The sequence below is a fragment of the Cryptotermes secundus genome, unplaced genomic scaffold (genome assembly GCF_002891405.2).
Source record: "Cryptotermes secundus unplaced genomic scaffold, Csec_1.0 scaffold1054, whole genome shotgun sequence".
Lineage (NCBI taxonomy): Eukaryota > Metazoa > Arthropoda > Insecta > Blattodea > Kalotermitidae > Cryptotermes > Cryptotermes secundus.
Genome location: NW_019719379.1, coordinates 257,364 through 275,689, shown reverse-complemented (window position 1 = coordinate 275,689; position 18,326 = coordinate 257,364). Strand labels below are relative to the sequence as shown.

At 42.0% G+C, this 18,326-nt stretch overlaps 1 protein-coding gene across 5 annotated transcripts in view; it reads left to right on the top strand.

Annotated features, from left to right (window-relative positions):
- Nucleotides 1-3,410: 3,410 nt before the first annotated feature.
- LOC111866039 (leucine-rich repeat and calponin homology domain-containing protein) overlaps nucleotides 3,411-18,326 on the top strand; it is a 96,101-nt gene continuing 81,185 nt past the window's right edge. For all 5 annotated transcript variants that reach the window (XR_002843083.2, XM_023854552.2, XM_033752144.1 and 2 more), the window contains exon 1: nucleotides 3,411-3,613. Coding sequence is in view for 4 of the 5 variants with exons in the window: in XM_023854552.2 (XP_023710320.1) it covers nucleotides 3,439-3,613 (175 nt within the window). In the remaining variant the exon portion in view is untranslated. The remainder of the gene's footprint in view (nucleotides 3,614-18,326) is intronic.

Here is an 18,326-nt window from a genome sequence, read left to right as displayed (position 1 = left end):
AAATGTATACAAATCTTAGTGGCTTGTTATTTAAAACTAATTAGTTTCAGAAATTTTCCTGTGAGCTGAAAATTTTATAATTTTTAGCTCTGTGATGGCAGCTATACCTAGGTATCAGATTTCTTTCTGCTCCTCTAATTCATATCAACAACAAATTTTGACACATCACTAAAGTAGGAGAAGGCACCCATCTCTTATCCACTGCCCTAGCTCACAGGGAAATAAATATCTTCTCTTGCCTCACACTTGACTGTCAGCAGTCAGGTACATTGCTTCCATGATGGCAGGGTGTTGCAACTTTCTCTGAGCGTGAGGAAGATTCAGAAATAGAAGACAAGAATAAAAACGTTGCATTTGGATGGTGAAAACACTTATCCACTTAAGATAAATTAATGAGTTCTAGAAATTTATTAACTTAAAATTATGTAATTATTTAACTCTGTGATGGTAGGTGTACCTAAGTACCAAATTTCTACGTGCTAATCTCATATCGACAAAAAATCTTGAAACCGATCACTAAAATAGGACAGGGCACCCTTCTCTTATCGACTACCCTGCCTCACAGGGAAATATCTTCAACCTCTTTTTATCCTCTGGGCCATGCAGCAGTCACATAGATCAGTTCCTGCAGGCAGGGGATAAATCACACACTCACATGTAAGATTTGAGGTTTTCACAGTGGTGACTATGAAGAATGCCATCTTCTGGGATGTGGTGCTGTGTAGATATTGTGTAAACCGACGTTTCGGAGGAACGTATCGCTTACATCTTCAGGGTATAAAAATCCACAAGTGAGGAACCAGCGTGAGCAGGTGGGCAGGTGATACATTCCTCCGAAACTTCGATTTACACAATATCTACACAGTGGCACAACCCAGGAGGGGACATTCTTCACAGACATACAGGTAATAACAGAAGTTTGGCTAAAATATTATATTGAAATCTTGGTTAAAAGAATTATTTCAATTAAGTAAGAATCTAGCCGCACAGTTGCAGTCTCTGCTCTGAAATAAGAAAAGCTTGATATCCACAGACTGAAGAAACCAAAATTCACTCAACATGAATGAAACTAATTCATAAACAAGTATGAATGTTCGTAGTCAAAGAATTGTTTGCCATTTCTTTGTCCTTAAGTTCAGTACATGATACTGGATACAAAATACAGTGAAGCCTCCATTTAATGTTCCTTGATTTAAGGTTTCCCCATACAGATGTTTAGTCTCAATAATCCCAAATCAATCAATTCAGTGCTAAAGTACCTCTATTTAAGATTTTGCTCAGTTTAGTGCTCAAATTCAGTGATCTCCAAAGAAACCTGAAAGGCAGGTTTCAATGTGTACTTATAAAAAATTGTAAATAGAGCTCTGGTTAACATATTTTGAAAGAAAAATAAGTAAATGCATAATATCAGCAATCTGACTCTGGGAAGATACCAGATGGTATTAAATGGTGAAAGGTAAAAAAGGTAAAGCTATCCCTGTAACAAGCCGTGGAGGCCCATAGGGTTGTGAGACCTTGAGGGTCCCACATCTAGACAGTCGGTTCACAGATGGCAGTGAGGTTGTCAGCCTTACATGCCCGCCGCACTTTACGCCCCAGGAAAATTCCTGGTACTCATTTCTGTTAGAGGCTGAGTCAATCTCAGGGCCATAATACAGCTGAAAGGATTAGGTGAAGTGAAAAAATCCACAGACCTCATCGGAACTTGAACCCATGACCTTCCAGCTTGTAGTATAGTGCCTCAAATGGTATTAAATTTGGATAATAATTGTGATAATCATGTATTTCAAATGCACCTAACAGATTAAACATTTATGTTTCCTTCCATAAATTGTCAGTATGAATCAGTTTGAATCGGGTCTTTTGTTGCTTAAAGATAAGAGAGGTGTCTCATTTTCAACAGAGGTAAAGCCCATGTTGGTTTTGATGTCAATTAGCAAAGTATTTTAAGTAACAGATAGTATGCAGTTTTCCAGAACACAGAATTAACTGACAAACTGAATTTTTTTCTTCTCATGTGACCAATTTGCAGATCTCAAATAATGCCACCTTTCACCCTAGTTTATATAGGTGAGAATTTGGTCAGACAAGGTGATTCCATGTATTTCACCCACTGTTCATGTTTCCCTTTTATTGATTCTAAATAGCTAATAGAGATGTGGACTAGATTATGTAGCACACTTTAATGTAGGTGTTACTTTAATTCACATGGAAGGCGGTGCTCATGAATATTCTTTGGAACATGTCTGTTTGTTTCTATGTTTGTTTGTTTTGAGATTTTAATTAAAAGACTGTGTACAAAACACTGATTGACACTTTTTCAATTACAGCACAGTTCTCAGTGATAAGTAGGCTTGTACAATAAGTACTGATGAGGAACACTGAATAGTCGTTTCACCTTCAAGATGGAAACAGTAGGGACCTAGAAAACAATGACAGTACAGACTACATCTGCACTTCACTGTTACCCAAAAACAAGATCCATGTTGCTCTTGGATTTGGCTTTATTTTCTAAGTAAATCATTGAATGAGCACTCAGCATTGAGACTAGCTTTGAGGTTTATTAATGCTTTCCTTGTCAAGTATCAGGGTAATTGTGTATGAATAGAAAAGGATGTGGAAGAAAGTGGGCCATTTTAAATTACTAGATCAGGATTCATCAAAAGAGGTTAAGAAAACCTCAGAACAGCCTGCCTTTGGGCCAAGATTTGAGCCATGGAGCTCCTGAATATAACCGTGACCTTCAAACTATCACAGCAGAATCAAATACAACTGTTGAATATTATTTTCAGGGATGTTACACCATTTAGTGCAGTATAAATTCAACGTTTTGGAGGAATGTGCCTCTACCATCTTCATGTCAAACAATAAGCCAAGCAACAGGAAGGAGACTTTGATGGCGGGCACAGTACAGTCCTTTGAAACTCTGACGAAATTCTACCAGGCTACACGGCGTCACATTCCATAAAATAAGGACTGTTCTGCTTCCATCTTCAAGGTCAAACAATATGACAAGCAAGAAGACTTTGAAGATGGGAGACAGTACGTTCCCACCAAACCCCCCAAACTTCGGTGAACCCCTACTAGACTAAACGGTGTCATACCTCAGAAAATAGTGTTCTTCATAGTTGCTGCTTTGAGAACCCGAAATCCAAAATATAATTCATATAAAGGATTTATAGTTTTTAGAAGTTGTCACTTAGAGCACAAAATATATCAAAATTGATATATATTTGCATATCCTCCAGCCTGTCTGATTATTATATGCGTGTGTTATTATTTATGCACGGAAATAACATTCAGCCGGGCAGTGAAAGCACGTGCAACTATTTACGTGTGCTAGCAGACGACACTATAAAGCACTATAAGGTGTGCCCTCGCCGCAGTGACGTAGAAAGTACCCACAAAACATTGCTGTAGAAGGATGAGAGTTGTAACATGGCGATGGTTGGTACGAAGATGAGCGGTCACTTACAAAGTCAACTTACACGGTCTCTAGAACGATTATTAGAAGAAGCACATTTAAGTGGCGAGTTAAAGTTAACAGGAAGAAAACTGAAGGATTTTCCAAACGCAGGAGAGAAGTATAACCTAAGTGATACAGTTATTGCAGGTACGTGCTTAAGTTTCAGTCAAGGCGTTTCGCCTGCCAGACCGCTTTGTTATTATGCTGGGTTGGGCCAGTAGGAAGGGATGTCAGTTTTTGGGCTTGAATGAGCATCGATTTGATATTTAATTAGTTAAGTATGTACCTTTAATCTGTACACANAACGTCGGCCAAAACGAAGAATACACGGTGCCTAAACCCAGAAGACAACTTTCTTCATTGTCATCGCCGTGAAAACCTCAAAAATTAAATAGAATGTTCAAGTTTACAAATTACACTCTTCTTCAGGCTAATTGCTAATGTAGTGTAAGTAACGTTTCTGTGCGATAAACATCATTAGAAATATTACTTAAAGTCGCGTAGTTGAAAGTTGAATGTGGTTTCAGAATACAGTAAGTTAAAAGTGAAAAAGTCGTAAGTATTCGCATGTTGGATTTGAGTTTCTCAAGGCGGTGACAGTGATCAGGACTATCATCTCAGATTTGACGTCGTGTAGTCTGGTGGAAACGTACGGCCGGCATCGTCAGGGTTGAAGAGCAAGCCACGCATCCAGTAAGTAGGCAGAGTGCTTGCTCTGCTTGCTACTTGAATGGCGTACTGCTTGACCGTGAAGATGGAGGCAGTACGTTCCTCCGAAAGGTCGGTAAACTTCTAACAGACTACACGGCGTCCCATCGCTGAATCTTATACACCTAAAATCGGCAGTAATTTGTATAGATACGGTAACTCCCCTGGGATAACTGAGTCGGTATAGCAGTGGGCTATGGGCTAGATGTGCGAGGTTTGATCCCTGGCATGGGAAAGACATTTTTCTTTACTCCACAGCGCCAATATCGGCTCTGGGACCCAGCCAGCCTCCTGTCCAGTGGATACTAGAGGATCTTTTGCTAAGGGTAAAGCAGCCAGGGTGTGAAGCCAACCAGTCACTTCCCATCTAGTGCTGAGACCAAGAATGGTGGAGCTATACCTTCACTTCCCCATATGTCTTTATAGCGTGGTGTTTAATTAAGTACAGAGACAACTATATTTTTTTTTTCATTCAACTTCCCATTCTTTGGTTTTAGAAGTAAGCCACCCAAATAACAGCTAGAATCATAAATTCATGTGCAGCAAAGAACACTTTGCAAATAACTGTAATCATTCACATCCTTTTATAACTCATTTTGTCAAAGACCAGGAGTATCATATGTATTCATAGGGCAAGGTATAAAATATGCAAATAAAACCAATTTTGAGCATTTTAGAAAAGTATGTATGAGATCAAGTAATCATAAGGAAACCCAAAATACGTGTAATTCAGTGACAGGCAGTTAGATGAGAATGATTTGTTCCTTATACACATATTCTTCTTTGTGTAGGCATGCTGTAATAATACAGAGCAGTCACTCACACACAAACTGAACCCAGTATGTGCATAAAACAGTTAAAAAGTATTCCAGAAAATGTATAGGACAGTTCACTTATTGATATTGAGTTCAGAAAGGATAGCATACAAGTATAATCCATTATAGAATATGTTATGACATACCTACCTACCACTCAGCGCTATAGCCCTGGGTGAGCCTGGCCTTCTGTACAACCAGTCTCCACAACCACTGCGTGCTGCCATAGGAATGGATCCACGCATAATGACCCAAGGCTGGTTGTTAGGTTTCTGAACAAAATTCTGTTTATAGGATGAGGTTGTTAGCCTCATGCCCAACCCCCAACTTGGAGGACCAGGATGTCTCTCTTAGTCTGGACTCTACCCTTTGACCTTTCCAGCATGGGTGACACTACTGGTAGTTAAACTACCGCCAGCATAGCTCTCCAAGTCACAGAGTCACGCAAGCCCCGCCACCACGACAAGGTGGAGACACCTTTAGAGGGCATGTTATGACATATCATATCATATCCCTGCAAGTACTTGAACACAAAAGGAAATCTATGAAGGATAACTATGCACCCATTTAACCTGCAATTCAGTCTTTGCTTCAAGGTCACTGATTTTCAGTCTCTGAAGGCTTACTCAGTATATTTTGGCAGGAACAGCAGTACTTTAAAGTGAGAGACATCTTGGTTCCAAAGTTGGTTTAGAAGATTGAAGGTGTGTCAGAATAAAGGGGTGGACACATTGAAGGAGAATCATTGCTGAAATAGAGTAAACTTTGTTAGATTTCTGTATCTCAGAATTTTTATAAAGTATATTGAAATATTTACTGGCAAACATATAACTAGTTATGAAATCAAGTATATTTGAAGACAGTTTTATTGTCAAGTGTTCATTAGTTTACTCAGAACACTGAAAGTCCCTGATCAGAACCAGAAGAAGAGAGAAGAATGAAGCATGTTTGTAGATTTTTGTGAATGCCGTATTATTTCACTCTTTTGTGAGGTAGAAAAGTAATTCTCTTTACTGTTCTACCCAGAGGATGGAGGCAGCACGTTCTTCTGAATTGTGGGTAATTATCTATCAGAATGTACATGCCACATCCTAGAAGACAGACTCTGCCATGAGAACACCAAATCTCTTAATCCTTTTCTTTTTTCAAAGTGGTATATTTGTTGAAGAAAGCAGTCTTTCGGATGAACGTCGGTTAACACCACATATACACGGTGCCAAATCCCAGAAGACTGCTTTCTTCATAGTCACCGCCGTGAAAGCCTCAAATCTTACATGGTATATTTGTTGCTCCCATTATCTGAAAACTTGTCTGATCTGCTGATGATCCACTGCCTGGCTCAGCTTTCCCACCTGCACATGAAGGAAAGCTTTTCTGGAATCTACTCTGTATCCCCCCCCACCCCACTGAAGCCACTTTCACCCCAGAATCGAGGGGCTGCTTCTGCTCCTGTGGTTTACCACATTAGTTCATAAAACTTTAGATATCTCGTGCATAAGGTATAGATTCTTTTCCTAGACACCCAGGCTCCTAAGCATTGCTCAGGTCTTGGACAACACCCATGTATGAAACCGACCTACGTCTTCTGTCTGATATATGCCGTATTTCCTTCCAAGCCTTGTGAAGAGTTAAAGATAGTTTCGTGTCTAATTCCCACATCCATTTTGACTGATGCTTGGTGACGATCCAGGCAGGTTAGAGCTGGGGTTTGTTTATGTACACTAGACCGATTTCTTTGTTAGGGATCATCCATTGACTTTTTGCCTTGTTCTAGTTTTCGGTGACCTTTCCTTTTTTTTTTTTTTGTGGGTGGAGGGATGTCAGTAAACTTTAATTTGTTTGTAGCATATGACCCCTGAGAAGTGTTTTCAACTCGGAGCTAGCAGATAAGGAAGTACTCAAAAGAAACGTTTGTTGAAGCGTAGTAACATAATTTCACAAAAATATAGTATGTTCAAAATATTTTGTTCTTCGTTGCTCGGTCATCACTTGAGCCATTTCCTCGTAAGTGGTAGCACATGTCACGCGATCGGATCTCGTTTTCCGTTGTCTGCAAGTTTTAGGGGAAATAGTTTTTAATAATCCAGTGCCGATTTCTGAAATATTAATCGAGGCAATGACCAACGACGAGATCCGCTGCCGATTTAAGATCCCCCGTTGCATGATTGCCGTGAAATCTAAAATGTATAGAATATTATTTATTGAGAACCCGGAAACATGGTGGTGATGAAAACAACCCGTTTCCTAAAGTTCGATGTAAAAATAGCATCGTAAATATTTATGTAGTATGGGCAAGTATTGGAACCGGGGTAGCTCACTTGGTATAGCGACGGGCTACGGGCTGGACAGCTGGGGTTCGATTCCCCGCAGGAGGAACACAATTTTGTATTCCACAGCGTCCAGACCGTCTCTGGGGCCCACTCAGCCTTCTATCCAGTGGGTACCAGGAGTAAAGCGGCCGGGGCGTCAAGCTGACCAGTCATCTCCGTATGCTGCCGGGGTCCAAAACGGTAGAGTTACGCCTCTGTTCTCAGAATTACTGGATTTCTGGACCTTTTCCATCGTCCGGCATTCTAGAGACTAGAAACCACGACGTTTCGGAAACTGAGCTGTTTCCGTCTTCAGATGCGGGGTTTAGGAGACCAGTGGTTGAGGTTAGCTCTTTCTAAGGGACCCAACTGAGTAGATGTCTTCCCCTTCACATACCTCACCAGCGTATTTTCCCTTGCAGGGATACATAAATACGCAAAATAATCGGTACAGGAGTTCACAGAATCCACATCTAACCCACGAAGTCCCACTCCATCCAGTTAAAGGTAGTGTCTGGTATGCTGTAAATGTAAGAAGGGTTGTTGGGCATGTGTTAGTTAACGAAACCACTAATTGCGAAAAATGTGTACAGGTCATTCAGAAGCAGTTTTTTCCAAAGTTTACAGAAGAAGAAAGACTCAGCTACTGTCACACTGCACGTATGTCTATGTAGGATTTGTCCGATGTCTTCGGAGACAGAAATATAAACAGTGATTTTTGGCCAACACGTTCATCCGATCGTACTCCTTGTGTTTTTTATTTTATTTTTTATTTTTGGAGTGTTTGAACGATAAAGTTTGTTACAGTAATCCCTGAACGGAAGAACTAAAATAAAATATTCGTAGGGAAAACCGCAGAACATCTTCAAAGGGTAAATCAGTACCTCTTCCGCCACTGCGAGGAATGTCTGTGTGTAGAGGGACAGTATTTTCAACACCTTACGTGATCTGTGAATTGTAACTACTTCATTACGAACGTTATCGGCTAACAGGCAAATTGATTCATCGTCAAAATTTTATGCGCCTCGCAGCCGGCAGTGCACAGGTCGCCGTGAAGCGCATAGCCGCGAACCGGTCAACAAAGGTAAGAACCACTCTGTATTAACTGTGGGCAAGTACATTTTCTCACAGGCCTCGTTTGACTCATAAATGGCCGCAGATCGAATAGCCCCGCGAGAAGCATTCTACAGTCAGAAGTTTAAGTAAAGGCATATAGAGGGTTTGAAATTAATCATCTCTTAAAATTGCCGCTGGACGGATTGATGTTATTGCCTCCTGCTCTTTTACCCACCGTTGTAGTAAGAATGAAATATTAACCGTGGATGAAATCCGTTGTGCAGTGTAGTTTAGTAGTACAGGTATCTGTAAGGCTTTTTTGGCAAGGTAACACTTGTTGGTGAAGAAGTTTAAAAATGTATCATCACCGGCTTCTTGCTTTTGCCAGGCACTTTGATATATAGAACAGTCTTCACCACCACATCATCATTAGTTCAGTCTCATTTCCGAAGTCATAAGATGTTTGAGAACAGGGTGCTGAGGAGAATATTTCGGTTGAAGAGAGATTGGAGAAAACTACATAATGAGGAGTTTCATAACTTGTACTCTTCACCAAGTATAATTAGAGCGATCAAGTCAAGGAGGATGAGATTGGCAGGGCATGTAGCACGAATGGGGGAGAATAGGATTGCATGTAGGATATTGGTGGGAAAGCCAGAAGGAAGGAGACCACTAGGAAGACCAAGACGTAGGTGGGTGGACAATATTGATATGGATTTTAGAGAGATTGGGTGGGATGGTATGGATTGGATCGATCTGGCTCAGGATAGGGACCAGTGGAGGGCTCTTGTGAATACGGTAATGAACTTTCGGGTTCCATAAAATGCTGGGAAGTTTTTGAGTAGCTGTACAATTGACGGCTTCTCAAGAAGGGCTCACCACCGTGAGTGAGTGGATTTGAGACAGGATTTCTCGTAGGCTAAGGTATGAATGAATGTTTGGATAGTATTCTTAGGCTTTTGTTGAATTGGCATCTGCAGCTTCCTTTCTTTCTTCGTGCGCCCGTCAGACTCGGTTGTGATCTATTTTTGACTTCCGTTCTGAAGTAATTATCGAGGTTTTTTTTTTGTCCAAATAAAAGAAAGCGGACTATGCGGATGGAAGGTAGGATTTTTGTAAGCCCACTGGAGTCGTAAAAGACTGTTTCATTGTGGTAGCTCCGTTCTCCATCAGATGATATTTCCAGCGAACTCTGGCACGCGTATTTTTTTTTTCAAGTTTCAAGCAGCTTCAGATTACAGTTATTTTTTCTGAGTCCGATTACAAACTCTCAATTGTTTTGATCTTGACCTCATATTAGGCGAGGCCATGTAGGCTGCCAAATGGCAGAAAGACATAGTTTTGTCGCAGCGGATTATAATTATCTTTGCATCGTTACGTCATCCTTGCACAAGACTATGGATGCGAATGCTCTTTTTCATGTACCGTACATTTAGGTTCATTTTCGTCGAAAATAAGTTTTGAAGTCATATTGTATGTCGAAAACATGTTTTATTTCAGTTTCGTCCAAGAGAGCAGATGTTATTCAGCAAAATACAAACCAGTCCTCCATGCAGAATTAGAGATTAAAAACGTATTATAACACTAATCTTCAACAGAATCGAAGGTTTTCCACGCGACGTTATATTCCTGCGTGTGTAAGTGCGAGTACATACTGGCATATTTTGTTGCTGTACGTCATATAATTGGGGAGCCGGGATAGCTCAGTCGGTATAGCGACTGGCTACGGGCTGGACGACTGAGGGGTCGGAGTTCGAGTCCCGGTAGGGTGAAGATCTTCTCTTCTCCATGTCCAGACCGGCTCTGGGGTCCACCCAACCTATCCATTGGGTTCCGGGGGTAAAGCGTCCGGGGCCTGAAGTTGAGCACTCACCTCCAACTAATGCCGTGATCAAGAAAATGTTGGTCTATACATTCACTCCCCCGTACGCCTTCATGGCGTAGTGCTTAATTAGCTAAGCATAAGGACAAATTTACCTTACGTCATATAATTGTTTTACAGTGAACCGAAAGTAAGTCAAGGAAACGATAAAAGAAATGCTATCTCATTTAAAGACAAGAGAGTAAGTTGGGTTAGTATCGATGTCGCCTAAGAAGTTCGTGCGTCTGTTGTATTGTTATTACTGATTGTTCCAAATTAAATAGCACGGCTGTGGGGTGGCCTCCTGTGTCATGACGGCCATAAGTTTCATGAAGATAGGTCAATTGGATCGAAAAATGAAATGTGAACACACACGCGCTCACAGAGTGGTGATGTCATATTCCAGCTTGTTTTCCTTTTATGGGGAGACCGCCTCTGTAGTCTAGTGGTCAAGAGTTCCTGGCTACAGATCCAGATGCCCCGGGATCGATTCCCGGCGCTACCAGATTTTCTGAGGAGTAGTGGGTCTGGAACGGGGTCCCCTCAGCCTCGTGATGATAATTGAGGAGCTATTTGAAGGGAATAGCGGCTTCGGTCTAGAAAACCGAAATTAACGGCCTTGGGGATCCTTTGCACTGACCACGACACCCTCTATACGCTAAAGCTGACATCAACTTCGCCGACAAACAGCGGTCGCTCGGTCGGTATAGTTCGCTTGAGGACAACAGGCCACGGAGGAGTTTCCTTTTAAGGAGCGAGGTAGGCAAAAATCGGCTTATAGAACAATATGTTAGTACGTGACATAAATACAGATTTTATTAGGTCGGAAATCATAAATTTTTAGAAGCCCTTTTTGACATGGCGTATACTTTTTATTGTTTTATATACTTAACGGAATACTATGGAAAATGCATACGCAGTGTGAAATTTTGACACACCTCCATCGCTTTATTAAATGCAACTAAGTGCCTGATTTTATTGCGTGAGTGCCTTAAAAATAAATTGAGATCATTGCAGTTTTGGATGCAACAAAGCAAGAACCGCCTCCAACTGGGATATTTTTCTCATCGTTAATGTTTTATTTCTGTTGGCATTGGACGGTTTTGTCTGGCGACTTTGTGTATGCCGTAGATACTTTTAAGTAGCCTGATTGTTTGAAGTCAGTGTTTAATATAGACTACAAAGCATGGTACCAACTTTTTCGGCGCCAGCTGTGAATAGCCTTGTGTTTCATGGCCTGCATTGTTTCCATAGAAGAAATATCACGAAGAGATGGATACTTGAAGTTGCACTACGATCTTGAACCTTCTCTTTCATGCGCGTTCTAATACGGGACTTAGAACCTATCCAACTGACGCGGGTTTATACAAGTCCTCCATGCGCCTTCATGGTGTAGTGCGTAATTAAACATAGGAACAACTGTGCCTTATCTTTACCTCTGCAACGATAACCTGTGACGTACTCGTAAAGAACTCGGACTGGAGTAGGATTCGATTCAGTCACCTACGCATGAGCCTAATACCCTGAGCCATGAGATAAATCACATTTTGTTATGTTATAAACACGGATTGCCCAAATACAACATTAATAATGCAAGAGTTGCATTGCAATGCAGTAGGATAGTAGGGTTTGTAAGTTCTGCCAGAAAATCCATGTTGTTTCGTAGTACTCTGCATGCCACCGCGTATTGAGTGGAGTTTGGTTTACTGCCCAAACTCACTGGGTGCATTGTTCACACCACGTATTATTTAGGCATGTCCCCAGGTCTTAGTCTCTTGTTTTGTTAAATGTTCGAACGCGTTAATCGGAGAATAATGGTAAGGTTTGATGTGTCAGCAAGGACAAGAATGAGTCCCGTTTGTTTAATAATTTGCAGTAAATCTTAAATATCTCGTAAATTGTGCTGACCACGTGTGGAGTGTCCGTATGTTACTTTTAACTTTTTTTTTCAGTAGTTTTGATAATCGTTTCTATTATAACTGTTTCGTTTGCAAAAGAAAATTCGCACTTATCTCCAGCCAGTAGTGAAATTAGCTTCTCCTTTTGCCCTTATACCACATTTAGTGTCGTGGCTAGTGGAATCGATGTTTACTTTATATATGAATGCTAATTTTGCTATACACTGTATTCACGGTTTATATATTGAAGATGAGAACAGCATACAGAATTGTATTCAGAATATTTGAAGGGAAGAGCACTTTTTAGATCTGTGCGAATAATTCCGTGGCCTGTAGTCCGCAAACGAACTATACCGACTGAGCGATCGCCGCTTGTCGGCGAAGTTAGTGCCTACTTTTGCGGATAGAGGGTATCGCGTGGTCAGCGCAACGGATCTCCACGGCGTGCTACAGAAGGCCGGGTGGGCATTGCCTAAGCCTCTTTTGTATTTACATATTTTCTTACAATTAAAAAAAAGATCTCCACGGCCGTTAATCTCGGTTTTCTAGACCAGAACCACTATTTCCTAGAAATAGCTCCTTATTTATCAGTTGGTAGATCTGTGCGAATGGGAATCAGAAATTTTAACCATTACATCACGAGTTTTAATCGTGTTTGCTGCGGTCCGATCAGAATCCTTCTGTCTGACATACTTAATTCTGTCAGATAAGTTACATTTAGTTTTTCAGAAATTGGACGCGTACAGTATACGAGAAAAAGGCCTACTTCTGATGCCTTTTTTTCATGTCTTTTCAAGTCTGTAACAACAGAAAGGCAGTGTGTTTAGTTTTCTCACGTTGCAGTGAGACTGGAATAAAGTTATTGTGAGTATCTCTCGCCGCTGCTTTTTAACTATGCTTTATAATATGCCATTAGGAAGGGCAGGAAAACCAGGTGGGACTGAAATTAAACGGGTCATATCAGCTGCTGGTTTATGCTGATGATGTGCATCTACATAGATACAGTATAGAGAAACACAGAAACTTTAATTGATGCTAGTAAGGAGGATGGTCTAGAAGTAAACGCAGAGAAAACTCAATGTATGTTGGTGTCTCATCACCAGAATGCATGTTAGAATCATGACATAAAGATAGTTAACAGGGCCCTTGATAAACATGACACAGTTCGGATATTTGGGAACGACAGTAACAAATCAAAATTTGATTCAGTGGGAAATGAAGAGGCGATTTAACTCGGGTAATGCTTGCTACCATTCAATCCAGAGCTTTTTGTCTTCTCGTCTGCTGTCTAAAAACGTAAAAACTGGAATGTACAAAACTATAATTTTGCCTGTAGTCCTGTATGGGTGTGAAACTTGGTCTCTGACATTAAGGGAGGAACATAGACTGAGGGTGTTTGAGAAAAGGGTGCTGGGGAGAATATTTGGACAGAAGAGAGATGAAGTGACAGGAGGTTGGAGAAAACTTCATGAGGAGCATCATAACTTGTACTCTTCGCCAAGTATAATTAGAATGATCAAGTCAAGGAGGATGAGATGGACAGGGAATGTAGCACTAATGGGGAGAAGAAGAATGCTTATAGGTTATTAGTGGGAAACTAGAAAGAAAGAGACCACTGGGAAGACCAAGACGTATGTGTGTGGATAATACAAAAATGTATCTTAGAGAGTTAGGATGGTATGGATTTGATTGATCTGGCTCAGGATAGGGACCAGTGGAGTGCTCTTGTGAACACGGTAATGATCCTTCGTGTTCTTCAAAATGTTGGGAAATCCTTGAATAGTTGCACAACTGGTGGCTTCTCAAGAAGGGCTCAGCTGCTTGAAAATTAATTAGCGAATAGTTAGTGGCTGTTGCAGCGGCCTCCGTAGTCTAGAGGTAACGTTCCCACCTCATGACTCGTAGTACGCGGGTTCAAATACCCGGCGGAGGTCGTCGAATTTTTAAGGGCGGAAAAATTCAGGGAACAAGTCCTCCGGGAGGGACTTTAAGCTGTGTCCCGTGTCGTAACTTTACGGCACGTAAAAGAACCTCATATCCCCAAAGGGGACCACTGAGCCAAATTCTAGGACGTTTCCCGCCCAACAGTAGTCTCTAAGGCCTCTTATAGATGTGGGAAGCATTATAGACACCGCTAAGCAAGTGACCGAACTCGCTTGCTCGGCGGGACTGATTGTACGCACCATTTATCGGTAGGGTATAGAGACTGGTAGAATATCATAGAGGGAAGCACAATAGATCAAACTGGTCGCGGTGCATGGGGAAACCCACCCTCTCTAACTAACTAACTAGTGGCTGTTGCTGCCTAGCATTATACACGTACAAGTAAAAGCAATATGGAATCTGTACATAAAACGTTCATTCCGAGAATCTTTGTAGGTTATTTTATGGCGGAAAGAGAAAACGTCAGATCTGCGCTGGAGCGTGTCGAGCAGACCTAGGAAATTAGCAATATGTTCATGTCATGCACTGACTCCCTCCTGGACCAGTCAAAATCCTTTCGAGGGTCGCCTCCGGTCCGTGACTCTCCAGCTCGACTTTCTCTTGCTTGAGGTTCTATCAGGACCCGCTCCCAGAACACAAGGTTCTATCTAAGTCTGATTATACACTGAAACTGTTGGCATGACCGGCGACTTAATTCGGACCAGACGCTCTCGTACAAGGATCCGCGATTTTGCCGCATGTATAAAGTAGGCGAACGTTCTGTAAAAAAATCTCACATTAGGCTTGCTTGACTTCCAAATTTAAAAATGTACAAAGCTTAAAGCGGGGCACGCGGTAGCGTAGTTGGTTGAGGCACTGTTCTACAAGCCGGAAGGTCGCCGTTTTGATTCCCGGTAAGGTAATTCGATTTTTTTAAATTTACCCAACCCCTCCAGCCGCACTATTGCCCTGGGGTCGACTCAGCCTCTAACATAAATGAGTGCTAGAAATCTTCCTGTGGGGGGAGGCCGGTCGGCGCGTAAGGCTGACAATCTCACCGCCATGTGTGAGCCGATTGTCTGGAAGATGTGGGAGCCTCGACATTTCACAACCCTATGGGCCTGATAACGGAGATAATTTTACATTTTTTTTTCTACAATGCTTAAAGCCTAGATATTGCCTACAACAACTGCTTGATTGTTATTTAATGATTTCTTCTCGGTTTAACAGGAGTGAACTTAGATTGAGTTGGGAATGTAACAGCCTACTGTGGGTAAAGATTTGGAAACTGCCGTGGCCTTTCCAAAGGTGCTGTGCCGGCGTTTGCCTCGGGAGCCTATATTCACGAGAAACTTCACTTACGATGAAGTTTCTGGCATTAATAATTGGATTAGATATAAACTACGTAAGCATACATGAGGAGCCGGTATAGTGACTGGCTGGACGACCGAGGTGTCGGAGTTCGAGTCCCGATAGGGTCAAGAATTTTCACCACGTCATCCAGACCGGCTCTGGGTCTACCGAGCCACCTATCCAAAGGATACCTGGTTCTCTTTCCCCGGTGGTAAAGCTGTCAGGGCATGAAGCTGGCCACTCACCTTCAAGTAGTGCCGAGGTCAAGAAAATATGGATCTGTACATCCACTCCCCCATACTCCTTCATGGCATAGTGCTTAATTAGTTAAGCACAGGGACAACTTTACCTGTTACATGTGGAGTAACGTTTGAATTCTAACTACCGTTACCGCCTGTGAAGAAACAAGCGGGAAAGCTACAGGTCGGGCTGATCGGAATGAAATAAGAGAAAATAACGTCAGCAGACTGGACGAATATAATTACACGAAGAGCTGTACGGCGACTGAAAACGTACTGAGTCACGGCTAGCGAAGAGCTGTAAAGCGTTCGGCACGCTCCAGGCATTTTGGCGAAGTCAAACATTCGTTGCCCGAGTACAAACACAAAAAAAGTCGCAACATGCGTTTACCATCCAACAGAGAAAACAAATGAACTCTGTGTGTCAGTCTGTACCCCAGCAGCGAAATAAAAAGGATACTTCATCTTGAACGCTCCGTTGTCAAACTGCCTTGTCACAAAGGATCAACTGTAGTGGTTTCTCGATAGGCCTATAGGCCATATGTGTAAAATTTAGTGCTTTAGAAAGAGGGTAATAAATATCTGGAGGTAAAGCGCTCGGTAGCGTAGTTGGTTGAGGCACTATGCTACAAGCCGGAAGGTCGCGGGTTCGATTCCCTATGAGGTCATTTGATTCTTCAATTGACCTAATCCTCCCAGCCGCACTATGGGCCTCAGGTCGACTCAGCCTCTAACAGAAATGAGTACCAAGAATCTGCCTGAGGGTAAAGGGTGGCCGACGCGTAAGGCTGACAGTCTCACCGCCATATGTGTGCCGATTGTCTAGAATGGGAGCCTCGACGTCTCACAACGGTATGGGCCTCCACGATCTGCTGTGGGAATAGCTGTAATATGATTACCTTCATTTGATTGTGTAGGAAAGATGTCTCGTTATTACAGCTTATTAACGAGAAAACTTGAATTCACTCTGCCGTTGTCATATTTCAGACGCCTTTCGACTAGATTGTTTGGCCAACACGTCTGTTTCCTTGGAGTCAGTTCCAGGCGGCAGAGTGCGTTTAGTTCGCTGTAGTAACCCCATGTTATTTCTAGAACATGGATCTATTTTTCACAAAATAAAGTATAACTGTAGTGCTTTCCGTTTGTAAGAAAACTGCGGAAGGCTTAGAGGAGTTCAGTGTTTTGCGATCCCGTTCTCGCAGTTTGTGTGATGGGACAGCCATTCGCTGTTTTTGCGGCGTAGATATTCAGTACTATTGAACACTGGCCAGAACATAGTATCTCAATAGTATCTGTAAGAAATCACAAGCATTGGTAGTAGGGGTTAGTAGGTCCTGGTATGTTTGTAAGTAGCGTTCAGAAAAAGTTTTAAAGCGATGTGGACTTTCTGTTGTGTTATTAGGTTTGTAATTTTTAACTTGATCATCCTTTATTTTATAAAATTTTATTTGTGCCCTTTTGACCACAAATATAAATGAAATTCCGGCTCCTGCTACAATTGATTTTGCTTTTTCACATCTTCGGTTCATCATTTTTTGGTTAAAGGGTTAAACATCATTATCCAAGCTTAGATCGCTTTTAAACCATGAGATGATTATGCAGAGTGGACACGACCAAGTTTTTCATGCTCTTAATGATTCGATGTGGATGTTATTAATATGATATTTCTTTTCCAGAATTGTAGACTCGCATATGTCGTTTGGGGGGCACGCGGTAGCGTAGTTGGTTGAGGGGCTATGCTACAAGCCGGAAGGTCGCGGGTTCAAGTGCTTAATTAGTTGAGCACAGGGACAGCTTTATCTTTTTACTTTACCTTTAACACATTGAGGACGTTCTTGGGTAGCTGCACACTTGACGGCTTCTCAAGAAGGGCTCAGCTCCGTGAAGTTGATTTAACACCTTGAGTACATCATATTCACCAATTGGCTTGGTGTAATGATAACGCTCTTGTGTACGGAACGTGTACGGTTAAAATCTCGGCTGGGGACACTGCCTGTCCTGAAGTTTTTCGTGATTTTCCTCTTTCTATGCAAGCAAATGCCGATGTAGTACCTTGACCAGGCCACTGGCGCTTCCTTCCATATCCATTCCGATTCATTATTGATCTCTCATCCCACCATACATTCTGTTTACTCACAGCGTCATATAATTGCCTCCTCCCACCCAAACAACAGATTAAGATGTGCATGAATTTGTAATGTGTTTTGGTGTATTCGTTACATTAACCGATATCAATTTAACAGTGTTAGAACTATAGTACACTGGAGGCCTCTTGACCTGTGAGCAGTTCGAAATAACCCATCTGGCTCTCGAATAGAAGTAATTGCCACTCTTGCAACACATCGCTAACGATGTGAGACATTCAGGCTGGGGCCACACGAGCGCACAAAGTACGCCCGTTGCAACGAACGTACTTTATGACGGACGTTGCTGAGGACACCACACAGTTGCAGAATGCGGTGCGTAGTTTTTTGCCTGCAATGGAGCCAGAAGAAAGCTTAGCATTCGCCTCTGTTGTTTATTTCTACAACGGACGCATTTTGTGCGTTCGTGTAGACACTGCCTGAGATGTAAAAAGCGAATTGGAGGTTTCCATTACGGCCATGCATACCCCTACCGTTTATCTCTTTCCCAAGTTCCATGGTTGCACCAGCGTCGCGGGCACGTGGAAGGTGCGCAGGTGTTATAGCGTACAGTC